At 44.4% G+C, this 27965-nt stretch overlaps 2 protein-coding genes across 2 annotated transcripts in view; both read right to left on the bottom strand.

The window, feature by feature from the left end:
- Positions 1–17316: 17316 nt before the first annotated feature.
- On the bottom strand, positions 17317–22764 carry SUPT4H1 (SPT4 homolog, DSIF elongation factor subunit). Its single transcript, XM_044671925.1, has 5 exons — positions 22572–22764; positions 20367–20473; positions 18223–18278; positions 17912–17965; positions 17317–17654 (listed from the first exon to the last, which is right to left on the bottom strand). Exons 1-5 carry the CDS (start codon positions 22638–22640, stop codon positions 17587–17589), a joined length of 354 nt encoding a protein of 117 aa, XP_044527860.1. The 5' UTR covers positions 22641–22764; the 3' UTR covers positions 17317–17586.
- Positions 22765–24811: 2047 nt separating this feature from the next.
- RNF43 (ring finger protein 43) overlaps positions 24812–27965 on the bottom strand; it is a 100439-nt gene continuing 97285 nt past the window's right edge. The window contains exon 9 of the mRNA XM_044671726.1: positions 24812–26371. Coding sequence (XP_044527661.1) covers positions 26328–26371 — 44 coding nt within the window. The 3' untranslated portion in view covers positions 24812–26327. The remainder of the gene's footprint in view (positions 26372–27965) is intronic.

Below are 27965 nucleotides of genomic sequence, written 5' to 3'. Positions count from 1 at the left end.
CAGCCCTAGAGATGGGAGGTCCTGGGTTCAAATCTGACCTCAGCCCCTTGCTAGCTGTGTGACCCTGGACAAGTCACTTAACCACCATTGTGTAGCCCTTACTGCTCTTCTAGAAGCTTTGGAACTAATACTTAATGTCAATTCCAAGACGGAAATAAACAAGGGTTTAAGAAAACATATTTCTTCTCGGTAATGTTTCTAGATAGAAATGATTTTTTTTTTTTGTAAAGTGTGCTTTGTGCCCAAATTGCACAAAGGGTCACCTTTTCTTTTAAAATTCATTAATTTGGGGCAGCTGAATGACTCATTGGATGGAGAGTCAGGCCCTGGGAGATAGGTACTTAAAGTGTTATCATCCCCATTTTACAGCTGAGGAAATTAAAAGGGTAAGTGATTTACCCACTGTCACATGTTGGATGCAGGATTTGAACTCAGATCTTCCTGACTCCTGATCTAATAGTCTATCCATTATGCCGAGGGAATATCCCATCTATTCTCCTCCCCCAAAGATAGTAGTTCCTAGTTCAAAGATGGAAATTCTTTTCCTTCCCTCATGGGGGGGGGGGAGGGCTTGGAGAGATTCAACTTTGCAGGATGGGTATTTCATGCCCCAGTGATGGTGGGAGGGGGGTGGGATTCAAGGCCCCTTTGGGTGTCTCCAAAATCTCTCCCCTTCTTACCTCCCCAAGTGTTGGGGTTTTCCCTGCTGTTGGAGGAAGGAGGAAGGAAGAAAGAAAAAAGGGTCAAGGGCCCCAGTGGTGGGGGCAATAGGCCAGAGGGAGGTAGCTGAAAATGAGGATGATGCAATGCCTGCCTCTTCTACTGACCCAGCATAATTAGCTGCTGTCCAAAGGAACAAGAGCTCCAAGGTGACAGAGGCTCCTCTACCCTATCCCCAGTCTCTCCTGCTTAGGATCCATATTGACTCTGGCTTCCACCATCCCTTTTCCTCAGCTCAACTGAATTCTTGGCTATCTAGAATTAGCAAAAAGATTGTGTGCAAGGCTCTGGCCTGGTACTAGAAGGAGGGTACAAAGAAAGAACTTAGGTTCAAAAGACAGTGGATTGAGTGGGTAGAGCCCACTGGCATTGGGGTAGAATTCTAGGAGAAGGGTTTGGGAGGAAAGAAGGGACATAACTAAGAGTGCGAGATGGGAACAGGGAGGTGATTCGGATTATAATGGCGAGACAGTGGGTTAGCTTGGTTGGAGTGAGAGGTGAGAAGTAACAGTCCTCTGCATCAGTGAATTCGGTACAAAGGGGAAAACTGAGGCTGAGAGTGATATTTCTCGTGAGCTGCAAGCTCCCTCACCCCTAGGACTTAGGGAGAGATGGCTGACTAGATAACCTGTCTCTAAGAGAAGCCACAGAAGCCAACCGCTTGCAAACAGGAAAGGGTTTGGGGAGGATGAGCCTCATGAGAGCAGAAGGGTGGTTGAGCCCCTTTTACACCAACAACATGGAATGGAGGTAGAAGCAGGTCTGGAGAAATCGAGAAACCCACCTCTAGGTGTCAGGGGCCCTGGGAAGAGAAATGAGATGAGGAGGCAAGTGAGAGACACTCCTCAAGAGCCCAAGGCAAGTTGCAGCTAGCATTTAAAGCCAAGTGGGGTCCTGGGCTCTGCATCCCCCAGTTCCTCGGCAGGAAAGAGACAACCTTCTCTTCAAGGGCCCCCAACCTGGACAGGGAAGGAAATTCTTACTACCAGTAGAGGCTTCCAAAGCAGGAAATGCCATATCACCATTCTGATTCAGCCAGGTGGCTGGAGTTCTATCCCTACTCTCTTCATTTATTTCCCTGCTACAGAGTCCCTCTGACTTTTAAAATTGCCCTGGCATGGTTGATTGGTTAAGATCATAAAAGTCCAGAACTGGAAAGAAGCTTAGAGGGTCTAGTTGAACTTCCTAATTTTACAACAGTATCATCTAAGGCAGTGATTCCCAAAGAGGGTGCCACCGCCCCCTGGTGGGTACTGCAGCAATCCAGGAAGGCGGTGATGGCCACAGGTGTGTAACTGTAAGGGGGTGGTGATAGTATGTGACAGGAGGTGCTAAGTAATATTTTTTTCTGGAAAGGGGGCGATAGGCCAAAAAAGTTTGGGAACCACCGAATTCTAAGGCCTAGAAAGGCAAAGAGATTTGCCCAAGGTCATGCAGCTCACTGGGGATAGAGCCAGAAAGAGAATCAAAGTTTCTTGGCCCTCAGCCCTGATCTCAGTTGTACCACCCCAAAGGACAGGCTGGGCCTGAATACTCAGAGATCAGTACTTTGGATTCTTTTTTTTTTTTTTTAACCCTTACCTTCCGTCCTGGAGTCAATATTGTGTATTGGTTCCAAGGCAGAAGAGTGGTAAGGGTAGGCAATGGGGGTCAAGTAACTTGCCCAGGGTCACACAGCTGGGAAATGTCTGAGGACAAATTTTAACCTAGGACCTCCCGTCTCTAGGCCTGGCTCTCAATCCACTGAGCTACCCAGCTGCCCCCTAGTACTTTGGATTCTTAAGGGCATGTGCACCAGCCTCCCCCTGAGATCTGACTGACATCATCCCTGGGACTCTGTAGCTAGAAGGGCTGAGAAGAAGGAATTGTCGCCAAGAAGGGCCGTTGGTCCAAGGGTCTCCAGTGATGTATCTGCAGGGACTAGATGGTCAGGAGAAGGGGGAGAGAGAGTTAGAAGTGCTCTGGGTCTGCCTGGGTGACCTTGTGTACACATGTAGAAACTGGGCCATCTTCTATGGGAGCCTTCTGCTGAATCTTCGGGTTTACAAGCAGAGAGGACTCCCTTTTATCTTATGTGCTTTTTCCTAAACATTCTATGTCAGCACTCCCTCCAGAGCCCAAATGGCCGAAAGAGAGTGTCTTGTGGGCCGTGGGCCCTGCACCAAGGAGGAGAAGGAAGTAGAAGCTTGGACCCCTGAACCTTGCCTGCCCAGCCCTCTGACCTCATTCCTATAGTCACAGTCATGAATTTAAAGTTGGAAGAGACCTAGGCATCTTGTCCAATCTCCTCATTTTCCAGAGGAAGACACTGGGGCCCCCAAAACTGACGCAACTTACCCAAGTTTATACTGGTCATAAGTCAAAGAGCCAGAATCCAAATCCAGTGAGCCAGTTGGTTTTGGGTAGGGTCTACACAGGCAAATATTGCAAAGAAGGGGCAGACACTGGAAAGTAGCAGTAACATCCCTCCTATTTCCATTTTGTTGAATCCATGTCTATCAAGGAATACTTAAAAAAAAAACTTTATTTTTTATTACATAAAGGTTATTTCCCAATGACTCTACCCCCCACCCCACCAAAGAACTCTCTAATAACAAAAAATCAGCTGAGCAAAATAAACTGACCCATTGGTGATGTCAGACAAAGAATGCCCCATTCTGTCCCTGTAGTCCACCACCCTCCTAGCAAGAAGAGAGAAATCTGTTTCATCTAGTTATCTCTAGCCAGGATTGATCATTCTATTAATCTATCAATGAGTCCTTGGACAGTGTCTGACACAAGGGAGAAAAAAACAAGTCAGAGAACTGGCTGACATCTATGCTCCCTAAAGTGCCTACTCTTTCTCTATCCCAACCACCCCCATCTAATAGCTAACATTTATATAACGCCTTAAGGTTTGCAGAGTGCTTTACAAATATTATCTTATTTGATCCACGTGATTTTTTTTCATAGCCCCTCGCTCAGGAATAGGATTTGGGGGAGGCCATCAAAGGATGGAGGCAAAGAGGTGAAGAGGACCCAGGGCTGCTGGGTTCCATTCCCATCCAATGGATGGCCCTGATTCTGAGTCTGTTCTTTCTGAGCCTCAGTTTTAGCCTCTACAGAATGGGGCCACTAATCTCCGACCTTTTTTCTTTCCTCAGAGATAAAAGAGGTTCAACAAAGAAGGAAGTTATTATCCAAGTTACTGAATAAACTATATAAATAACACCGAAGTGTTATGGCACCGCGTGTGGGGAAATGACTGATGGCCATCTCCCAAAGACAGCTGAAACTGGAGTGGGAGGGCCAGAGGTTCAACAGAAGTGGAGGGGGGAGGGGTGTTGGATGGAATGGGCGGCTGGAGGAGTTTGCAGAACTGCTCCCGGGACGGACACCCCTCCCCCACCCCCACACACGCCTTCCTCATTTCCAACATGCATTTCTTTATCTAGTCCAGGGAGAAGACCAGAATGCAGGTGGGGAGGAGGCGGGTGGGGGTCCCAACGAGAGGAGAACAGGAGGCTCGGCAGCCCCGGCCCCTCGCGGCAGCTCAGCCCGGGAGCTGGAAGGCCGTTAGAAAGTGAGTCAACTAGAAAGTGCGTTTGAAGCAGCATCCCGGCCCCCTGAGCCAAACCTCAAAAAGACGAAGTGAGAAAGCGCGGTGGGGGCGGGGGAGGTGGGGAGGGCCCTGGCCCCGAGCCTGGCCCGGCCAAATAAGGACAAAACGGCCTCGGCGCTCCAATCCGCAGCCACCTGCCCCCTGCGTCACGGGGGGGCCGCTCGAGGTGCAGCCAGGGAGGGGCCGCGGCACAGGTCCGGGGCGCGAGGGGGGAGCCGCGAGAGTCAGCATTCGTGCCTGAGAGAGGATGCGGATGCGTGTGAAAACATGTCTGAGAGGACGTCCCGCCTGGGTGTGCGAAACGCCCAGCAGGCACTGTGATCGCAGTCGGCTAAAAATGCCAGCTAGTGTGTGCAGGCATGTTGGGGCGAGGGGGGCCCCTCGCTCAGGCCCGCGTTGTCTGAGATGAGATCAGAAGGCCCCGACTCACTGGGGCAAGTTGTTCTTTTAACTGCCCTGAACCTCAGTTTCCCTTTCTATTAAAATGAGTGGGTTTGCCTTGACGGTCTCTCTGAAGTATCTTCTGACTATTAATCTATCAATGATTAATATTAATATTAATAAAGAATTAGTCTATCAATGAGTCCTTGGACTGTCTGATTCAAGGGATTAACAAGGGTGTATTAAGTGCCTTCTTTGTGCTAGGCACTGTACCATGAGCTGACTTATGATCCTAGGTCCTAGACCTCAGTTTCCTCATCTGTAAAATGAAAGGTTTGGGTTTTTTTTAACCCCTTTCCTTCGGTCTTGCAATCAATACTGTGAACTTGTTTAATTTTTATTTTTAAACCCTTACCTTCTGTTTTAGAATCAATACTGTGTATTGGTTCCACAGCAGAAGAGCGGTAAGGGCTAGGCAATGGGGGGTTAAGTGACTTGCCCAGGGTCTGAGGTCAAATTTGAACCCAGGACCTCCCATCTCCAGGTGTGGTGGCTCTCTAGCCATTGAGCCACCTCGATGCTCCCAAATGAAGAGTTTGAACAAGATCTCTTTTAGGTTTAAATCCAATGAAATCTATGAAACCCTGAGTAATCCCACATTCAGAAAATGAGGTTGAAATTTGGGAATAATTTTCCTCCCTTATTCCCCTCCATGTAGACCGCAGAGACCAACCTGCTGAATGCACTTGAGGAGAGATAATAACCAGGTTGCTTTTGAGGCCATTATGTGCCCAGAACCCCTGCTGGATCACCACATCCATCCCTCTGCTCCTTTCCCAGAAGCTTCTGCCTCTAGTTTATCTGGAAGAGATAGTTTAGCTAGGATCCAGAGAAGGGATCCTTGGGTAGATTTCAGGGGGTTCATGAACTTGGATGGAAAAAAAAATTATACCTTTGTTTTTTTTTTCATTAATATCTAACAGAATTTTAGCATCTCCTTCAATTATTTAAAGACATGATTCTTGGGAGCAGCTGGGTGGCTCAGTGCATTGAGAGCCAGGCCTAGAGATGGGAAGTACTGGATTCAAATATGGCCTTAGACACTTCCTAGCTGTGTGACCCTGGGCAAGTCACTTGACCCCCATTGCCTAGTTCTTATCAGTTCTGCTTTAGAACTAATACACAGTATTTATTCTAAGGTGGAAGGTAAAGGTTTAAAAAAAATTTCTTTAATAAAATAAAATAAAGACATGATTCTGGGAAGGGGTGTGTAGGTATCACCAGATTGTCCTAGAGTCTAGACATCTAGAACAACCCAAAATGTTAAGCTTCCTTGATCTAAGGGGTGGAGGAGCTGGGTGCAGGTAGGTAGACAGGTCTCTCTTCTTTCCAAATGTCTCTGGAGAAGGAGATTCTCTAGTCTCTAGCTGCCTCTTGTCCAACTCTTGAGCATCTACAGTCTTCTGGCTCCATCCCTCCCTTTGTGGCCCTTTCCTCCAAGCCAAGAGAATAGATCAGCCCCTTTCCCAGGGGACACTTCACCTCCAGGAATGAACTTTCCTGTGATTTCAGCCTGACCTCCCTCAGCTCTAAAAATCCTGCTTCTCCCCTCATCTTCCCGCTTCCCCAGAGCAGTACCACACTGTCTCCCCTGAGGCTCCACCCTGCCGCCCAGAGCGGGATGGGGTGTGGTGGGGGGGACAGAGCTGAGGAAGTGACTTCTGTAAAGAGAAAGCATAACTTTGGCCTGCCCCTCCCCCACCTCTCTCGGGCTTGGGAGAGGAGGGAGGGAGGGAGGGACTGGTGGAGAGGGGGCTGTTGGAGCGTCGGGAGCTCCCCAAAGAAGCTATAGCACAGAAGAAAAGGGAGCCTGGGCCCTGGACCGCCAGCTCCCTTCTTTTCTCCTTCTTTTGGAATTTCACTGGGGAAACTCGGGGGCCCACCCTGCTCTTAACCCCACCTGACAAAAGTGTTAAGTTTGCATTTCTCTTTCTGAGCGCCCCAGTCCCGAGAGGGATGAGATGACAGTTATGCCCCTCCTCCATTTCCTGTCTCTGCTTCCCCCACGTCTCACTTCCTTCCAGGTATTTCCCATGAGGCTATGGGGATGGGGGTGTGGGTGGGGAGGTGCCAGGTGCCAGGGTAGGAGAAATGAACTGGGGTTGGGGGCCTTCTGGGGAGAGTGAACTTAGAGGACTTGGGGCAGGTGGGAAAGGGGTCTCATCCCAGGCATCCATCCCACTCCTCAACCTGGCAGGTGCCCCTCAAATCAAGCTTCTCTCTGGGCGGGACACATCTTACAAAAGGGAAACAGATAGGGATGAATTCTCATAGTGGGTTCCATCCACTCCCTCCGCCTGCCCCTGGGAGTACTCTTCTTCTTCTTCTTTTTTTTTTTTTAATTATTTTTTTAAACCCTTACCTTCCGTCTTCAAATCAATATAGTGTATTGGTACCAAGGCAGAAGAGTGGTAAAAGGCTAGGCAGTGGGGGTTAAAGGATTTGCCCAAGGTCACACACCTAAGAAGTCTCCAAGGCCTCTCATCTCCAGGCTTAACTCTGTATCCACTTTGCCTTCTTCCCAATGTATTATTATTATTTTTTTTATTAATTTTGAAATCCTTTCTAACTATCTAGGAACCTATGCTCAGGCAGAAGAGACTTTCCTAGGTCACATGGCTAGGAAGTGTCTAAGGTCACATTTGAACCCAGAACCTCCCATCTTTCAGCCTTGCTCTCAATCCACTGATAAAAGTCATTAACCTTTATAGAGTCTTCCAGAAGCCCCTGTGCCCTACTGCCCCAGGTAGGCCTGGGCTGGCACCTAGTAGAAACTTTCAGGCTTCAAGTTAGGGATTCGCTGTTCTGCTGGTTCTGAATCTGTTGCTGCTTCTTATACAAATGGGCCATCTGGGCACTGAAGGTTGCTTCTTCTGGCTTCTTGTCTTTTTGCTTTTTAACAAAATTAGGGGAAGCACAGGAAGATGCCCTTGTCATTCTCCACCACCCCCAAAGCCACCAAATACATGGGGGAGGCAGAGATGGGGACATTTAATCTCCCATTTGGTGGTTGGTTCTAGCCAGTGGTCAGTGAAGGATACAGCTCCTTCAGCCCAGACATATGAACAAGGAACAGGATTTACAGGGGCCTGGAGGTTCTGGTAATGTTTTAATTCTTCATCACTGAAACCTGGGCCCAGCTTGCAAATGGTCTGGAACTCTTCACTGTCCCTATCAAAGGCAGCCAGGAGAAAGCCCCCACATTGTCTGGCCCATTTCCCCCAGCCCAAATAGGCCCCAACCACCACCAGGTCCAGGGTGTCCCTGACACCTTCCAGCTAGTCCTTCTTAAGCTCGAGTCAATTGTGGGATCTCTTGGCAATCTCATAAGTGGCACTGGTGATGAAGGTCTTCACCACAAGGCCCTCATAGCACTAGGAGAGCTCTTCTGACTCCATGCTTTCTGTGAAATGCCCCTCTGCATATTCTAGAATATAGTTCCTAAACTGGAAATTAAGTAAACAAAACCTCTGAGCTTCCAAAAAAAACTTTTGCACAGCCTACACATGTACTCTACTTCTGAGGTTATTGACCAAAGTTTTAGGGATTCCAATCTAATCCTTAAACACAGTTATCTGGTTTCCCCATCTTATTACAGATTAGAAGCAACAATTAGAAGGGAGTGGGGAAACTGTTAGAGGCAAAAGTAGCAACAGCCAAAGGGATAGGTGACAGCTGACAGGGAGGCAAAAAAATGAAAAAGTGGACCCAGAACTGTTTTATTCCACTAGAAAGTTTTGAGCTGGAAGGAACTTCAGAAATCATCAAAACTAGATTCTTAGGGCAGCTGGGTAGCTCAGTGGAGTGAGAGTCAGGCCTAGAGACAGGAGGTCCTAGGTTCAAACCCGGCCTCAGCCACTTCCCAGCTGTGTGACCCTGGGCAAGTCACTTGACTCCCATTGCCCACCCTTACCAATCTTCCACCTATGAGACAATACACCGAAGTACAAGGGTTAAAAAAAAAAAAAAACTAGATTCTTAACTATGACACTTTGTCATCCAGAAAAAATAATAACCTGAATTCTTAGAGGCAACATGGTCCAGTGAAGAGATAACTGTACCAACTTTGGAAGAAAAGGTTCAAATCTTGCCTTTGACACTTACTACCTAGGCAACATTAGACTAGTCATTTAACCTCTCTCTGTGGGCCTGAGTTTCCTTATCATTAGAAGGAGCTGGATTGGATGACCTCTAAGATTCTTGTCAGTCAGTCAGTCAACAAACCTTTATTAAGCACGCACTATGTGCCAGGCGTTATGCTAAGCTCAACTCTAACTCTATTATACTATGTTCAAAAGCCATTGTTTACAGAGGGAGCTCTAGAGAGAGAAAAGGAGGTATGTGAACAGCCTTAGAAAGAATCCCATCAGAAAAATTAGAACAGAAATTCCTGGTGTTTGGATGGATACTAGTCATTTGGAATCCTCATCCATGTGGAATACCTCATTCTCATCAGATATCTGATAAATGACATGCAGACATCACCATTTAAGTCATGATCCCTGCTCTCAAGAGGATTCCAACCTAGATGGGAGGAAGAGAGAGAGACAGACAGAGAGAGACAAAGACAGGGGAGGTGGGGAGGGACAGACATTGAGAGGGAAAGAGACAGACAGAGAGAAACAGAGTAAAGAACTGTGAATGGACAGGGCCAAAACCTTCTTCAAGGTGGGAAGCTGGGAAGGGAGAGAAAAAGTTCAGAGAAGGAAACTGCTAATTAGGGAAGAGCCAGAGCACCAGCAGAACCAGAGAATAGCTTTTAGGATGAAGGGCACACAATGTAGAGGGCCACACACAGTAAAACAATAGTAGATCAATCAAGAAGCCAGACTAGGGCAGAGAAAATCAGCATTCCAATCCTTTAAATGGGGACAGCAAAAATGTCCTGGTTTTGTTCTCTGTCTTCTGACAATTTTTAAATAGAAACAGATAAGTGAAGGTGGTGGATATTTACATAATGGAGAGTTTGCCTGTGTAATCCTGATCAGGGTCATGACTAAATGTTAACTTGAGGGTTTTCTGTTTCTTATATATGTATGTTATTATGATTATGATTATGATTAAATTTTAAAAGCTCACATTTATATAGTTTTCAGAGGACTTTCTTCAAAACAGCTCTGGTGGGAGACACTGCCCTTCATTTTATCAACGAGAAAACTAAATTTCAGAAAGGCAAAATAATTTGCCTTAGAGTCCCCCAGCTAGTACAGGTCAAAAACCTAGACTTAATGAGGGAGTCTTCCTTCCTTCCTTCCTTCCTTCCTTCCTTCCTTCCTTCCTTCCTTCCTTCCTTCCTTCCTTCCTCCCTCCCTCCCTCTTTCTCTTTTTTTCTTTCTTTCTTTCTTTCTTTCTTTCTTTCTTTCTTTCTTTCTTTCTTTCTTTCTTTCTTTCTTTCTTTCTTCCTTCCTCCCTTCCTTCCTTCCTTCCTTCCTTTTTGTCTTTTTTTTGTGTGTGCTATGGTCTCCTCTGGCAGTCTGGGGAAGAGTCATTATGTTTAAACACATAAAATAATCATAATCATCATAACACTTAGGTAGTACTTTAACGTTTGTAAAGCATTTTACAAATATTACTTCATTTGATTTTCAAAACAACCATGGAAGGTAGATGCTATTATTTTCCCCATGTTATACATGAAGAAACTGAGGCCTAGAGAGATTAAGTGACTTGTCTAGGGTCACACAGCTAATAAGTGTCTGAGGCTAGATTTGAACTTCTAGTATGCCTTTTTGATTATTTTGAAAGTCATCAATATATTTTTCCAAAAACAAGTTCATCCTGAGGAACACTAAGGACAGATTGAAGCATACTCCTTTCACTTCTATTTTTCTTGCTTTTTTTTTTTTTTTGCAACATGACTAATATAGAAATGAGTTTTTCATGACTTCACATGTATAAGTGATATCATATTGCTTGTCTTCTCAATTGGTGGGGGTGACCCTGGAGGGAAGGAAAGAATGTGGAACTCAAAAAAAATTTTTAATGTTAAAAAAAAAAAAATCAAAGATCCCAAGATAAGACTTCTGGTTCTAAGATGAATGTTCTTCAATCCAGAGATCTGGTGGGTCTGGAGTCTAGATCATGCTTTTCAGTTCTTCAAACTTCAAAGCTGAATTTTTTTATGCTTCAGTAGATATTATTCAGGTGGCTCCTGAGCAAGGCAGCTCGTATAAGGAAGAGAAAACTAGCTATGGCATAAGAAGACCTCAGTTCAAATCCTGCTCCTGACACTATCTTCGTGGCCTTCGGCAAATTGCTTTATCTCCCTGGGCCTCAGTTTCCTTATCTATAAAACTAGGCAGTTGGACTAGATGGCCTCTGAGGGTACTTCCAGCTCATGATCATATGACCCTAAGAATTGTGTTTTGCTTACTGAATATTGGACTTGAGCCCAATCTAAAGCATCACTCATGCTTTCTCACATGCCATATAGTTGCTGCTGGGGAGACTAAGTAAGAAGACAGAAAGGCAATTTGCTGGGGAGTAGGATGAACAGTAGATGTCCAGTCAGAAGCCCTGGGTTCAAATCCCATATCTGCTTACTAGAGCCCACGTGAAGTCGAGCAAATTTCCAGGAGAAGGGCGCGTGGAATCATGTGGAAAAGAAGAAGCCAACCTGAAAATGGTGTCCTCGCCTCTCTAATGAGGCATGTGGGCCTTGTGAGCTCTGAGCTCTAAAATTCCAGGATTAGCAATGGCCACCGAAGACCAGGAGCCTAGGGATGCTTTGGCCTGTCTCATCTCTAGCAAGGATCGCTGTTTTGGCAGTTGTTTCCCATTGTTTCTGTTGCCCCCCACCCAGGCCAGCGAGTCCTAGCCCTTTGCTCACTCATCAGCTGCAAGTGTCTCTTCTGAAATGAAGGCCTGCTTGGGACAGACCTCTAGAGCTCCGAGTCCATGCCTTGGTGGCAGCCAGGGGTCTCCCTCGAGGAGGCCAGGGCTGAGCAGTAGTGGAAGGGCCAGAAGCCTGTGGGCAGTGGATTGTCTCTCCCACACCCACAAGGCTCCCACGGTCCCTACAAAGCTCTAGGAGAGAACCCTGGAGACCCACCCAGGGCATGAGAATGAGCCCCGGGCAAGGGGAAGAGAGAAGAAAGAGAGCATTGGCTGTGGCCTCAGCGGCCTGGGTACCGGTACTGGAGGAGCCATTGACAGCTTCTGCGACAAGTTATTTAACTGCCCCGTGCCTCAGTTTCCTAGAAAATGAAAGGCATTAGTAGTAAGTAGTAATAGGATTACGCTATGTCGCTTCACTCTTGTTTCCTCTTTGTGTGTTTTCTGTATGCCAAACAAACAAACAAACAAACAAATAAATAAATAAATGAATGAATGAATGAATAAATAAATAAATAAGTAAATAAATAAGTAAATAAATGATAAATAAATGACTTGACTCAACCCAAAACAAACAAAAAAAAAAGACTATGACAAAATGGTGGATGGGATTTCAGGCCTCCTCCATCAAGAGCAAGGCAGCCCAGGCGTCCTCCACCTAAATCTCCCAGTTCAACTTCTGCAGGCAAGGTGGGGGGTGAGAGGGGGCCAGATTGGGGTTCAGCGGCCTAGTCACCTTTCACCCAGACCTCAGAGCTGCCTGGCTCCCATCAAGAGCAGGCCGGGGAGAGGAAGTGGTTTGTCTCTTGGGGTGCAAAGAGAGAGACCTCCAGCTTGGCCAGAGCCGGCCAGGGGAACAAAAGCAAAGAGGGGGTCCTGCCAGGGAGAGTCCCCCAGGATTGGGCAGGACCCATTTTGCAGAAGGCAAAAGGCAAGGCAGGGTAGTGCCACACTGGCCTGGTAGGGGACAGAACACCCCCCCCTCCCCCCAGGGCCCTCATGGCCTGCGGCTTTCGCTTCCTGCAGGGCTGACAGTTAGGGCCCCCGCGCGGCACCGGGCTGAAGCAACTCGGAGTGTGGTTATTTTGGGGAGGCCTCCGAGCTCTGCTGGGAGCCACTCTGGTAGCCTTTCCCGCCACCTCCCGCCCCCCCCCCTCAACTATTTCCATTTTCTGGGTCAGACGCACCCAGACACACACATTTGAGGGGAGTAGCTGCAGTCGGGACTTTCCGGGTTTTTTTTTTTTTTTTTTTTTTTTGGTGAAAGCAGCTCCCTTCATGGCCCCACTGACATTCGGCAGCTGCCTCTGCCCAGCTGGCTAGCATTGGCCCTCTGAGGGAATCTAAACCTTCTACCTCCCTAGCGATCTCTTAGCAGAGCAAGGCACAAGAAAGCAGGCTTTAAAATTAAAAAAAAAAACTTACCTTCTAGTTCTGTCTTAGAATCAGTACTGAGGATTGGTTCCAAGGCGATGGGGATAAAGTGACTTGTCCAGGAACACAGAACTAGGAAGTGTCTGAGGTCACATTTAAACTCAGGACCTCCCGCCTGGCTCTTTTGCTGAGCCCCCTCCCTGCCTCATAAGTAAGATCTTCTTAAATGGCCCTTAATTGATTGATTCCACCTCCTTGGGAAAAAGTTTCTCTTCTGTCTCATTTCTAAATTCAGAGTTGGCTTTCTTAAAAAAAAAATACATATATATGTATGTATGTATATATAAAATGTTTGAGATAATTAAAGTATACAAATGTACATACATTTGTATAATTTATTTCATTAAATACTTCTCAATTACATGTGAAAATTTTAATATTCATTTTTAAAATTTTGAGTTCCAAATTCTCCCTCCTGCTCCTTCCTTCCCCCATGGAGATGGTGAGCAATAACAATGATACCTGTAAGGTCATGAAAAACATATTTCTATAGTATACATGTAGCAAAAGAAAACACATACATGCAACTAAGAAAAATACAGTTTATAAAATATAATTCAATCTGCAGATTTCATCAGTTTTCTCTCTGGAGGTAGATCGCATTTTTTATCACAGGTCCTTTGGAATTGTCTCCGATGTCAGCTGTGGCTTTCAATAATTCTGTGCATCTTGAAGGCAGAAACTATCCATCATTGTATCCCCAGAGTCTGGGATAAGGGCTTAAAAGGAGTAGAAACTCATTGGCTTGCTTAGTTGAAGAGAGATTAGAGTCCAAACTTCTTATTTCCTCAGCAGGCTATTAGAGATTCTGGGAAGTTATGGATTCTGTTTTGGATACTGGTGTGATCGCTTCATAAACTCAAGGGTTAGGGACAGGAGCAGAATTTAATAGACCTGTTCCTAACCTGGAGGACACAATTATTTCAAAGATTAATTCATATCAAATGTTGTCATTTTGATATTTAACTCCACTAAAGTCAGCTTGGTCTTTTTGAGACTTGTCCAGCTTTTAGTGACCACATTTGAGATTTTCTTGGCTAAGATACCAGAGTGGTTTGCCATTTTTCTCTCCATCTCATTTTAAAGAGGGTTAAGTGACTTGATGAGGCACAAGTGTTTGGGGCCGAATTGGAACTCAGGAAGATGATTCTTCCTGATTGTAAGTCCAATGCTCTATCACCTACACCTTCTAGCTGCCCTAGTAAGATGTGCAGCTTAACTCAGTAAAATAAGCAAGAGTACCTACGCCTCTAGATTGAAAGTCTTATACATGTAAAATTAATTTTTTAATTCTAAATTTTACTTGCATCTTCTTTGTCCATCACCTACGTTTGCCAATGTATTTATAGTACCATACAATCAGAGATCTAGAGATGGAAGGGACCAGATCTTGGTAGCTTAGTCCTTTATATATAGGGAAACTGAGGCTGAGTTTCAATGGCACCCAGTTACACAAATAGCATCAGAAGTGACATCTGAACCCGAAGCACAGTTCTCCTCCCCTTCCCCAACCCCAGTCCCCCACTCCAAAAGAACTATCTCAAAAAGGGGAAGGAGAGATCAATAATATCAACTAATATCAAGACTCAAAGTCTGACATTATATGCAGGCATCCCCAACCATCTCCTTCACTTGTACAAAGGAGGCAGGGCTCCCACCATTTCTTTTCACAGAATTCATTGTTTTCCCATTTACATTGTTATAGCTATTGTGTAGTTTTCAGGTCTCTGCTTTCCCAAGTTCATAATATTTGGTTCATGCCCTAACTAGTTAAACAACTTCATAACGGAAACCCAAATTTCCAGTTCTTTGCTACTACAAAAAGGTGCTGCTAGAAACATTTTGGAGCCTACATAGGGCCCTTCTTTTTTATCGTTGGCCTCCTCAGGATACCTAGCAACAGGATCTCTGGATCTAAAGGTATGGCTATTTCAGTCACTTTCTGGGCATAATCCTAAATTGCTTCTCAGCAATTATACCAATTCTTAGTTCCACTAGCAGTATACATGTGCCTTGTAGAACTTATTTTCAAAACAGACGTTAATCAGTGCAACGATCTGGGACAATCCTGAAAGACATGATGGGGAATGCTACCTACCTGTTGGGCTCATCTTTCAAAATCAGTGCATTCATGGCTTTATTGGGGGGGGGGGGTTGGTTATGTATAAATGTACACTTACAACAATGACCAAAAGGGAAGTGTGTTTTGTGTGACAATAAAAATAAATTAAAAAAAAATGCTGATGTGAATTCATAGTAGCTTGTCATGTTTTTTTTGCCTTAAAAAAAAAAAAAAAGTCCTTTTAGCCCACCAGTTTGGGAAGCACCATACTAAAGCAGACCCTCAACTTCTCAGAGATCAAGGGAGAACCCTCCATTTGGGGCCGTATGAACAGGAGCCATCAGGGCAAGCCTTTCCCCAGTGAGGACACTATCTGGTCTGGCCTTTCTTCTGCTTCAGGCTGTAGAACTTCAAAGGGTGTTAGCAGCATAGGAAGGCAAACTGACTCATTAGCAGCCCCAGGTGGCCAACAGGCTACATATCTCTTGAGCCTTTACTAGATAAGGCCTTTCAACACTGTGGTTTCATCAGTCCAAAGCCATCGAATGGTAAGACTACCTCAACTTCAGCAACAGTTAACGTCATCGGAAACACTCTAATGGGAGAGGGATAACATCCTAAGGAGGTTGGGGGTCTGCCCAACCGTCTATTCAATCCCAAGAACCACTCTTATGAGGCAGCTACAAGGCCAGCAGGTGGCACTGGCTGGTTTAAAGCTTCGAGATCTTTTCAAGTTCCTGAGAGTGGGATAGAGGGACAAAATAAGCACAATATGAGCAATAAGATGATGAAAGGAAATGAATGTTAAGTAAGGCTCACTGTTTTTCTAACAATCATTACCCAGCCTCTGGTTCAGCTGCCAGTGGGCAGGAATAGCTTCCTAGGAGGGCGAGATGAGCCTAGAAACTAGATGAAGCTGGCTAATAGGCAAGTCCTTCAAACTGGCAGCTGGGTAGGAGTTAGGTTACCATAGTCTGAGTTTGCCCTTAATCTCCTAAAGTTAGTTATGGGTTCTCAGTAGAAGTCCTAGCTCTATACTAGATATTACAGTAGTAGTACTCTATCAATGATCTGATTCTTATCTTTTCCTCATTAGCTAGTAAAAGCTGAGGAAAGAGGGGCTGTGGTCAGACTCCAGGGCAAGGTCTGATAAGAATTAGTTTCCAATAAGGATAATCCCCAAGAACTTTTTGAAGTTGCCACCTGGAATTATTGAGATTAGAGTATAGCAGACAGAAATGGAAAGCTGCCTGAACTGGATTCAAGTTCCTTTGGATTCCAATCAAGCTCTCAAACTTCAAAGGGAATGAAGTCAAAATGACTCAGCAACCCCCTGTGGGCACACACCTCTCAAACCTTTAGCACAGGGGTCAGCAACGTATGGCTCTTTCTGCAGGAGTCACAGTCATTTTTTTTTCAGGCGCTGTTACAGGATCGTGCAGTGAGCACTTTACGGCTCTCACAAAATTACATTTTAAAAAATGTGGCATTTATAGCTCTCACAGCCAAAAAGGTTGCCAACCCCTGCTTTAGCAGATAAGGTCTGGATTCAGGTTCTTGGATTTAAATTGGATTCAGGGTGCCACTTAGACCTATCCCCAATTCTAGAAGGTTACATATCCTTTTTGGCAATGACTAATAGGAAGAAAAATAAGGAGAGGAGAACTATTAGAGAAGATGATAATTTTAGAACTGGGAGGGACATAGAAGCCATCAAGGACAACCCCATCATTTTTCATTTAAAGAACTGGGAAAGAGGTAGTATGACTTGTCCAAAAATTACACAATTGGTAAAAGAGGAGCCAGGATGTGAACCTGGTCCTCTGGAGAGGGAAAGAAAAAAGGGGGAGAGAAAAAGGAAGGTAGCCAATGGCCTTTCTTAAAACCCTCTCCCAATATACTTTAGGTATCACTCTTTGACACTTTATCACTCTGATTTTTCACTGCTATTCTAGACTTAGGCAGTGGAATATTTAATTCTATCACTGGAATTCTTAGGGTCAGGACTAAAAGATGACCACAAATAGGTCAGTAGGATAAGCAGGAGTTACAAGAACTTCCAATGAAGTATAAGTCAAAATATTCTGGATGAAGACTAAAATGGTCAGCAATCATTTAAGGGAGCCTGATAAAACTCCAAAAAGATGTGAACAAGGTTAAGAATGTGGCCCCTATCCATAGCTGAATAAGAGGAGGTTTGAACCAAAAAACTTGAGAAAGTTTCTTACTTGAACTGTTTACATTTTTTTATTATCCTCTGACCCATACACAACACAACAGTCTAGCACTCATGATCAGATAAGCAGCATCCTCCCCTCAACATTTTCATAATCTTCTAAATTCAACCCTCTTTCAACAACCCAGAATTGAATGTCCCTGTAGTCAATTAGTCTTGCTCTTTGACATCACTCAAAGGCTTGAAGATAGGCAAGAAAATCAGTAGTATCCCAGCAATTCTCCAGCCAAAACCTCAGCAATGAAGGGGTCAAAGGCACTAAGTCTTTATTGCTGTGTCTCTGGATTTGTAGACCACACCTCGGCTCTTCAGCTCCCGAACAATTCCTGCAACAAGGGAAGAGAACACTCTGTGAAAAGTTAATGGACACAACAAGAAAGCAAGAACATTTTAGATAAAAGAATGGAGGGTAGAGAGGGTCAAATGGAGGGTAGAGAGGGTCAGGCTCCAGGTAAACTCCTCTGAAGTCATTATCAATAAGAAAGGAATGAATCTTATTCATACAGCTTGCTACAAAAGTACCAGTCCAGATGGATGCTTCATGAATTTGGAGTGGATAACACTGAGGGACAATTAGGCATACCTTGAGGCAGGCGGCCAGTGACAGACACTGCATAAACTCCAGGCTTGAAGGTACCTAAAAAAGATGAAAGGAGACAGATAAGACTACAAAGAAGTCCAGAAGGACTTGGGCTACTACTGAAGAGAGCTTCAATTCTGGGCTGAAGGAAAAGTTGGTTGCTATACTTTCCTTCAACCTAAGCTCCACTGCCATCCTGATGGAACCCAGGATTAAGAACAACAGAACTGTCTTCCCTTCTTGACAAACAGGGATGGAGGGGGAAGGATCTGAAATACACACTGCTGATAGGAATAAGGGAAGGAGATACTCACTGACTCGCTGCCATTTAGAAACCCAGCTGTCCTCCGGGCTCATCATTGCAATGATCCTATAAATGAGAAGGGTACCCTGAGTTTCTCTTTGCTAGGCAGATAGAAGTCACAAGAAAACCTTGAGAGTCTCTATAATCATTTTTATTTTACCTTTACACAATCCTAGGTAGGTCACTACAAACTGTCCTAGTCACTACCTCACTGGTGCCAGACACATTTCCTATTCTGAAGATCCCTCAGGGCTGGGGTTCTTCACCTATTTTGTGTCATGAAATCCTCTGGCAGTCCCTAGATTGCCTATCGTAAAGTCTATAGACTCTCCCACTCCTTCCATCTAAGAACCTTCCAAGGATGTTTTCAAATGTCCAAAATAAAATACGATGGATTACAAATTCAGTTATTGATATTAAAAAAAAAGTTTAGAAGTTCCAAGTTAAGAACCTTCTTATTGTGGGGAATAGGTTATTCTTAGAGATGGGCAGCCAGTGTAGGACTCAAGTGCCACTGTTCACAGCTAATGTGAACACTAAGCCTAGAGCTTCTAAGGAAGGGTTGCCTTCCTTGTCTACAGTATTCTCACAAATCAGCTTTTTTAAAAAAATGACTTCCTCATTTCTATCAATAGTATCCTCCCAGTCATTCAAGTTGGAAACTTTAGGATTGTCTTTGAGTCTTTTCTCTTAAAGATTCCAGCTTACTGTCATTCCCTCTATATCCGTCCACCAAGTTCTCAAAATGTCTCCAGAAATTTTTTTATTCCAAATGCCACTACCCTAAGAAAGGGATTTATTATCTGTCTTACACCTAAACTTTCACAACAGCCCCCAAATTACAGCCTTCACACTCCCAGTCTCTGTACTCTCTTTTTTCCTACACTCTCCTTTCTATTCATCCTGCAACATGCCTGCCACAATATTCTCCCTGCAGCATACCCTAACAACTTTACAGTTTAACAACTCCCAGTGGAGGGGCAGCTAGGTGGCACCGTGGATTGAAAGCCAGGCTTAGAGAGAGGAGGTCCTGGGTTCAAATGTGGCTGTAGACAGTTCCTAGCTGTGTGACCCTGAGCACCCCCTTTGTCTTGCCCTTACAGCTCTTCTGCCTTGGAACAAAAAACAAAAGAAATTTCCCAATAGTTCCCACTGGTCTACAAGACACAGTCTACCAGTTGGCATCAGCCTATCTTTGTAGTCTTATATTATCTTATTTTAGACTTATTTCCCTTACAAGTGCCCTACAAATCCTGTCAACTAGGACAATTTTGGACAATTCCTAAAACCTGCCTTTATTCTTCTTGTTTCTGGATGTCTGGAGTATAGGCTCCCCTTGTCCCCCCACCTCCTCCCCAATCTATTTTCTCCAAGAAGTTCCTGAGTAGATTTCATAGGGTTTATAAATATGGATAGAAAAAATACATCTTTATTTCTGCTATTCCCTATCTGAATTTTAGCATTTCCTTCAATTATTTAAAAAAAATAGAACAGGGTAACAATATAATATTTCACTAGGGTCAGCTGGTGTCTTTGGAGATTAGGGAATGTTAAACTAGTCTAGGTCAAAAGAAAATGATAAAAAGAATCAGGATAAAAGTTTGGGGAAATACTTAGATAAAATAACCCTAGGAAAAGGAATGACAAATGAGAGGAGTAAAGAATAAAGTATCATTCACAGATACTGAAGGGAAAATAGTGGACTTGCCAGTTAACATGGCTATTTCCTCCTTTTTTATCTTATCTTTTAACACAGAAGAGGCAGTTTCACCCTGGAGAAACAATCAGGCTCTGAATTAGCCCAACACTTGCCCAGTTTAGATGAAAATCAAAATGCTCCTTCTGAAAAGTTAGTCCTCTGTTCTCTGGGTCCAGACCCTGGAGCTTACTTTTTTTATTATTCCCTAATCTCCAGAGACACTAGCTGAGTACATGGTGAAATATTACACTGTTACCTTTTTTTTTTTAAACAAAAGGAGAACCCTTCACTAAAAATGAGAAAGTAACAACCCTTCCAAAGTCACATCTCAGATTTCCCTTGAAAGATTGTATGTGACTTCTCTCCTTCCCTAATATAGGTTATCCTTGGGTCCTGCTGACTTTACTTACCATGCTGGTTAGAGCAAGAGTGGGAAAAGAGAGGAAACTACTTACCCATCAAAAGAAGAGCTTGTACAGTCATATACCATCTCTCGGTTACCTTTCATCTGTAGGTATGAGTCGCAATTATCACAGCCATCATACTCAAATTGGTCTATAGTCTAAAGAAACATAAAAAGGATGCAGTCAGTAGGTTCAGCTAAAAAAGGTAGATCTTCTCCCACTACTGTACGCAAGGAATGTAGGCCCTGTGTTAAATTCTCCAAATCCTACCCACTTTCAACTTCAACCTCTTAGTACTTGTTCCTTCATTCCCAAGGTTTAACTTAAATAGCCCTCAAGCTCTATCTTTCCTTATCCCATTTCTTAGAGTACCCAGTTTTCTTCAGCTCCAGTCCATCCCTTCATCACTTAAACTCACCCTCCTACCACTTTCTCCATCAGGATCCTTCTGTCATACCCTTAGCCCTTCACCGAGCATCGCTGTCAGCTCAAGGCACTGCAATCCAATATTCTAGCCCTCTATCCTTTTCCTTCTCTATTTCACTTCCCTGTCTCCATACTACTACTTACTCTTTTTAACTTACTCCATCCCATATTCCAACAAAATTAGATTATTCTGTCTATCCCAAAGTGTCCCTCTCCTGAGACTGAAATCTCCATCTTGACCTACTGAATTCACACCTATATCCTGAAGCACAATTCAGTTGCCACCTCCTCCATGAAATCTTCTGACCCTAATCCTCAGAACTTAGGCTGCTGTTTGTACTTTTCTAATGCACTTATACTGTAATGCTGTGAATCATGGTTTGCTATGTTTTAATTCCCCCACTAGGCTATAAATTCCAAGAAAGCAGGAATTGACTTTATCCAAGCTTTGCACGTACCCCAGAAAAGTGGTCTGTACCTAATGAGTTACTGTTTAATGGAACTAATCATTTACTGTGTTCAAGTAACTTTACTAGGTAATTGAGATAACGAAGATAAATAAAAAGCAAAAAATTTAAATCCATCTTCAAAGAGTTCACATTCCTTTGGGACATATGTTTACAAGTATGACCCATCATCACTGGGGGTCCCTGAGACTGTGCAAAGGCAGAGGGAGGGGCAGTTCTGCATCCAAGGAAGAGCAAACTGCAATAGTTTGTTTGTAATGTAGTGCTTGAGGTGGATGTGTCATCAGTTTGCACAGGGTTTGAAATACCAAAAAGAAAGTTTATACTTGATCCCTAGAAACTTCTTGAGCAGGGAAGCAAAGTAACTGGACCTGTGCTTTAAGTACATAGATGTAGAAAGCTGAATTGAGCTTGATTTTTCCCCTATGTACTCTTCTCTTCCTAATTTTCCTATTATCACTGAAGGCTCCACCAATAATCTCAGTCACTCAGGCTGGCAAAATGGGCATCAATCTCAACTCTTCACTCCCACTTCCCATATGCAATCATTTGGCAAGTCCAGTTTCTACTTTTATAACATTTCTCCTATAAACTGCTTCCTTTCCTCGGACACTGCTATTACACTGGGGTATTCCTTATCACCTCAGCCTGGACTACTGGTGATACCCTGATGTTTGTTCTTCCCTGAGTCTTTCCTTACTCCAGTTCATCTTCCATTCAGTTGTCAAACTACCTGATGTCACAGCCCTTGGGTGATAAATACTAGTAACTCTATCACCTCCAGAATCAAACATAACATTCCCTGATTAGCCTTCAAATCCCTTTGTAACCTAGTCACCTCCTGACCTTCCAGGCTTCTTATACCTCACTCACTCCCACATCCTCTTCAATCGAGTGACAACGTTCCAAAACTCCAGGTATTTTCACTGGCTGCCCCTCAAACCCGGAATGAATTCCTTCCTCATTTATGACTTCTGCCCATTTTGGTTTCCTTCAAGTCCCAGCTAAAGTCTCATCTTTTGCAATTAATCTTTCCCAATCCCTCTTAATGCTGAAGCCTTCCCTCTACTTCTCCACTTTACTCTGTATTTTACGCAGCTATTTATTGTCTCCACTACTTGACTGTGCACTAGTTCCTTGAGAGCAGAGACTGGTGGTTTGTGAACCTTTGTATCGCCAATTGCTTAGCACAGTGCCTGGCACATAGTTGGCGCTAACCAAGAGCATTTGACGGATTTAACTGTGAAAATCTTTTCACGTCGGGGAAAAAAGCTTGTATTTTTTTCTTCCCTTGGTTCCTTCTTTCCCTTCCCCCTCCCATCCAGCCTCCTTTACAAACACTCCTTTACAAACGACCCGGTACCTTGACCAAGGAACAAAGAAGGCAAGCTCGCAGATGCCGCAAATCCTTGGGAACGGTTTCTAAAGCCATCGCCGCCGCCTCCTGGAGCCAAAATAGCCCTCACCAACCAAAGCCGCAAAAATTCCTGAGAGTGGCAGTCCCCATACTGTGCCGGAAGTAATCCTCTGGCCTACTCCGAAGACCAACAACTTCCGGCGAGGGCGTACCCCCGTACCGGAACTTCCGTCTTCTACATTCTTCCTGCCCCCCTCAGATAGCCGCGAGATGGTCTCTCCCGCCGAGAAGGCGGGGCCAGGTTGACACCTGGCTTGGGGCCCGAACCCGGCCTCCCAGGATCAGGCGCGCGGGGGCGAGTTGGGCGGAAATGGCGGTCGGCTGAAATCTCGTGGGGCCTGAGCGCGCGGGAGACGCTGCTGCTTCGTCTCAGGAAACGGAACCCGTCCTCTGCGCGCTGTCCCGCAGGCCCCGCCCCTTCTCGTCTGGGCTGGTGCGAGAGGCCTAGATGGGTTCCGACCTCCTAATTGCTCCCCACACATGATTATCTCGAAATTTTGAATTCAAACTTTAAATTCCTCCTGGGATTTGGGTCAACACGAAATTAAAAAAAAAAAAAACCGATGCCTCGACACTTGCGGCGTGAGCTCTTAGCCGGACGTGTTACCACCCAGAGCCCGAGATCGACAATTGCGCCACCTCCTGGCAGGGCCGTCGGGAGGAAACAACTCCCGTGAGAGCAGTTCATTTTTGATGAATCTCAACCCTCTAGGACCCTACCAAGCATTACCTTTATATACAGAATGGGAAAACGAGCGTTATTCCTTTCCTATTGGACAACTGCAATTGACGACCCTTTCACGTTTTACCCAAATTCGCCCTCTTCTCGGGCACCACCACCTTCGCAGTCATACAGACCCGCCTCCTCGCCATCGTTCCTGGGTTTACCTCTTTCCTAAGGCCCCTTCCCACCGTCCTGGCCATATGGCCTATTGCAGTGGTCTGCTGGTCGTTTTTTTTGTTTTGTTTTTTAAACCCTTAACTTCTGTGTATTGGCTCCTAAGTGGACGAGTGGTAAGGGTGGGCAGTAGGGGTCAAGTGACTTTCCCAGGGTCAAACAGCTGGGAAGAGTCAGAGGTCGGATTTGAACCCAGGACCTCCCATCTCTAGGCCTGGCTTTCAATCCACTGGGCTACCCAGCTGCCCCCCCTGCTGGTCGTTTCTGCCTCCAGACCTCTTGCATCTCCCCAGTCCGTTCTCCATTCAGAAAAAACCCCTACTCCATCCCAGGCTCCCACTTGTATCAAATATATGAGCCCTCTACGTTGGTGGCGCCTTCCTACTTTTATAGTCTTCAAACATTTGCACTTAACTCCCCCGCGGCCTTCTTATTCCTGGCACAGGTTGCGCCCTCTCTCTAGATATTCACCGACTCCTATGCTAAAATCTCACCTTTGTGTGTGTGTGTGAATATATGTGTATGTATCCAGTGTGTACATGGTTTTCTTCATATTGTTCCTATGCTAGAATGTGTCCTGGAGTTTTTGCCTTTCTTTGTAGCCCCACATCTTAGCATATATCTAGTACATGGACTACTGTTTGTCAACTGACTCTCCTATCTGGCCAAGTACCATCTTGCTGTGAAATATAGAAAAAAAGTCAAAATTGGCTTATCCATCTGTGGCTTTTTCAGGATGTAAAAAGTGTATGTACTAAAGCTGTACATAGTTGTTTTTGTTTTGTTTTTTTAATAACCTTTACCTTCCATTTTAGAATCCTTGCCCAGAGTCACACAGCTAGGAAGTGTCTTGAGGGCAAATTTGAACCCTTCTGGGCCTGGCTTTCAATCTACCGAGCTACCCAGCTGCCCCCTAAATTAGAACATTTGTAAGAATTCTTATTATGACATTTTTTAAATTCCTTACTTCCAACTGTCTCACTTTTATCTAAAGAACCCATGATGTTTAAAGCTCCTCCCCTCACCCATTTCACAGTTGAAAGCAGACAATTTGATTTACCCCAAGCTGAGTCATGACTCAGCTTTCTATCCAGATCTTGACTCCTCCTAATCTAGGAATCTTCCATGCCTCTGAGGGTGAGGGGATATATAACAACAGCTCTTGCATTCAGTTCTACTGCCTCACTCTTTCCTAGCCTCCCAGACATCAGAAATAATTTTTGTTGATGACCTTGAAAGGTGACGTTACAGAACAAAAACAAACCCAGACCTGTTATGTGGATAAATATATTAGTAAATAAATACATTTCTCAACATAGTGCCTGATTCAAGCATCTTTCCGAGTCTGGTTCAGATATAACCAGGTGGGTTCTGAGATGCTGCTTCTCCCCACCAGTTCCTAGAACTTCCATGGAGAGTTATTCCCACTTCCCCCACATTCCTGTTCCAAATAGTGCCTGAGAGGAGTGGTACAAGGCTGAAGTGTGTACCGTTTTAAAGAGGTCTCTCTAGCCCCCCACCATTAACTTTCTGTTCCACCCCCACTCTTCCCTTGTATGATTCACATTGCAGAGCTGAACCTCCATGCCTCATGGATCCTATAATCCCGTCTTCCTCCTTCCTGTACTCTCTTCAGCTTTGGTCTTAGGACTGAAAAACCTCAGTCTCCTCTCTCTGCTCTGGTAAAGTCTTCCTTTTTCTGCTTTTATCACTGTCCACTCAGATGAATTGCCTCTTTTCCCTACACCAATGCCTTATATGGCCTACAGGGGTAGGAAAAGGTAGGGAAATTCTGATGAGAGCTACTGTGAGGTAGCTTTAGAAGTGTGGTCATGGATTCAGAGCTGGAAGGAATCTTAGAGGTCATGGAGTGCAAATCCTGCCTCCTACTTCAGATGGCAAAACAGGTCCAATGAGGTTAAGTAACTTGCCCAGGAATCACTTCTGCAACAATGAGAGATTCTGAAGGCCAAGTTAAGGACTAGGCTTGGACTGCTTTGGTGCATGTCCCTCAAGACCCTATGAATCCACCCTAAGGACACTGAGTGATTTAGGGGACATGATGCTATGTCCTGGCTTAAAACATATTGGGCCCTTTCCAGGGCATATCTTGTGGCTTAATATAGTGGATACCACAGGTGTAGGAAGGCTTGGATAACTCAGTGTATAAGTTTAAGGGCAAAGGCAAGGATCCTTTCAATCCTAGTTGTCCCTTGATAAACCTATCATCCCCTCCCCACCACCCTTTTCTCTAATAAAAATAGTAAATAAAAGTTGATTTTGGGGTACAGCAGAAGGAAAGGGTCAGATGGCTGTTTGTACACATATATCTAATCCAGCACAACTATGATGTTCCCTAGGACTCTGAATTTAAGTGGGGAATGAAACCATCTGAGCCATAGTGGGCTATGGATAGAGTAGGAAAATAGTCCAGAAGTTACCCCTCAGCATGGCTGTCTTCAGAAGATTTAACCTGGAAGAGAGCCAGGCTCATAAAAGCAGCAGCTAGAAGCCCTGCTAGGCACTGACTTCTCAATGCTGCAGATCTCAGTTAGGACCAATTTGTAGATGTCATCATCCCAGAGCAAAGAACAGGAAACAAACCATGGATATGGGCAAGCACTCTCTTAACATCATCATCCCTCTCCCCTATACTGGCACTTTTGAGTATGGCCAAAGAAAGGGTGTTCACTGAGTCCCTTTCTTCTCTTAGAGGGGGAGGGAAGCAGGGATTCTGAGCTGGGCTTGGTGCCAAGTCATCCAGGGCACATTGTTGAAGGCCTTGAGCTGGAGCCCGTCCCATCTCACACTGCTTGTTCACACAGCTCTTCAATCTCCTCCTCTGGACCTGCATTCAGAGAAAGGGGAAGGGCATCAGTTTGTGAAAGGAAGGCTTGACTTTGTCTTCTACCACTACCCAAAAGACAGACAACAAGGCCAGGGGACATCAAGATAGACAAGAACTGAGAGAAAAGGGGATGGGTAAAAGGGCAACCACACTGAGAGCCAAGAGTAATCTCAGGTGGGACTCAAAAGAAAGATAATTCATTTTCCTTTCCTTCCAAAGATCTTCTGTATTAAGAGCAAAGAAAACAAGTATATGCCAGGGCCTAAAATAAATGAGCACATGTATAACAAAAAACAAACAGTATCTCTAAAATGAATGAAATATTATTTTTCCTACATTCCCTTAGAATTCATTTTCTTAGGACTCTAGGTCCAGACTAATTATGGGGGAGTTGTCTAAGGCTGATAATAGCCTAATGCCTTAGCCCAGGTATCTGAGCTTGGGAAAAGTAAGGAGTAGGGGAAGGACAGCTCAGGAAGAGAGTGATCAGGGAAAACAATTTTTGCAAAGCTGAACTTGAAAATTAACCATCTCTTGCCATCTGATTACAGCTGGGAGGGATGAGGTCCCTTTTGGAAAAAGTTGAATCTAGCTAATAAAGCTATCCTTAATCCTAAGGGTAAAAAATTCACTCAAGGAAACAGGAGTATTTTATAGAGCAGGGGTGATATTGTGCTCAATCAATTAACAAGCATTTATTAAGTCCCTATACCATACGTGTGCAAGGACTGTGCTGGTGGTATGAAAACAAAGAATGAAATGAGTCCAATTTTCATTCTAACAGGATATAAGATAACAGATGCATAAATATGTATATATAGGTTAAGTATAAAGGGAATAAAATAAGTGCAAAATAGTTTAGAAGGCACTAGCAAATGGAGATAAGGCTTCATTCAGTTGAAAATAGTGCTTGAACACCATCTTAGAAAAAGGGATTCTGAGGCAGACCTAAGGAAGGAGTGGATTCCAGGCAAAACAGGGAGAGCTAGGGAAAAGGAAGGGAGATGTGATGTTTTAGGTAAGAAACAGAGTAGGAACCAGTTTGGTTAGATCAGGGAATAATGTCTGAGGCTAGAAAGATAGGCTGAAACCAGGCTGTTATATAATATAAATTGGAGGCATTTATATTTTACCTCAGAAGCAACAGGGAGCTTCTTGAATTATTAAGTAGGGGAGTAAAATGGTCAAGCTTTAGATTAGGAGGCTGTTAAAATAATCCTGGCAGCTGTAAGAGTAAAGAGCAGGGGCTGATATGAGAAATATCATAGAAGTACTTAAGATCTGGAAACAGATTGGATGTGAAGGAGAATGAAATGAGAGAATAACGTCAAGGTTACAAACCTAGAAGGCCCGACAAACAGTGATGCCTTCAACAGAATTAGGTTAATCTGGAAGAGGAGTGGTTTTGGAAAGAAAAGTTATTTTAGGCATGTTGCATCTGAGATGTCTCTGGGATATCCAGTTTGAAATATCTACTGGGCAACTGGTAACATGGGACTGAGGCTCATGACTAGATAAATCATTTTGTAAGTCAATATAAAGATAGTAATTAAATCCATGGCAGCTGATAAGGACATAAAGAGCATAAGAAAGG

This window comes from Gracilinanus agilis, chromosome 4 (assembly GCF_016433145.1).
Source record: "Gracilinanus agilis isolate LMUSP501 chromosome 4, AgileGrace, whole genome shotgun sequence".
In the NCBI taxonomy this organism is placed as follows: domain Eukaryota; kingdom Metazoa; phylum Chordata; class Mammalia; order Didelphimorphia; family Didelphidae; genus Gracilinanus; species Gracilinanus agilis.
The sequence above is the reverse complement of the archived record's forward strand: the minus strand, read 5'-3'. Positions and strand labels throughout refer to the sequence as shown.

Bases quoted from the DNA above. Each gene is read 5' to 3' on its own strand.
- SUPT4H1 (XM_044671925.1), bottom strand. From the start codon at position 22,640: ATGGCTTTAGAAACCGTTCCCAAGGATTTGCGGCATCTGCGAGCTTGC. The intron at 20,474-22,571 runs GTACCGGGTCGT...ATGTTTCTTTAG, and splicing joins TTCTTTGTTCCTTGGTCAAG to ACTATAGACCAATTTGAGTA. The intron at 17,655-17,911 runs GTATGCCTAATT...CCCTTGTTGCAG, and splicing joins CACTGGCCGCCTGCCTCAAG to GAATTGTTCGGGAGCTGAAG.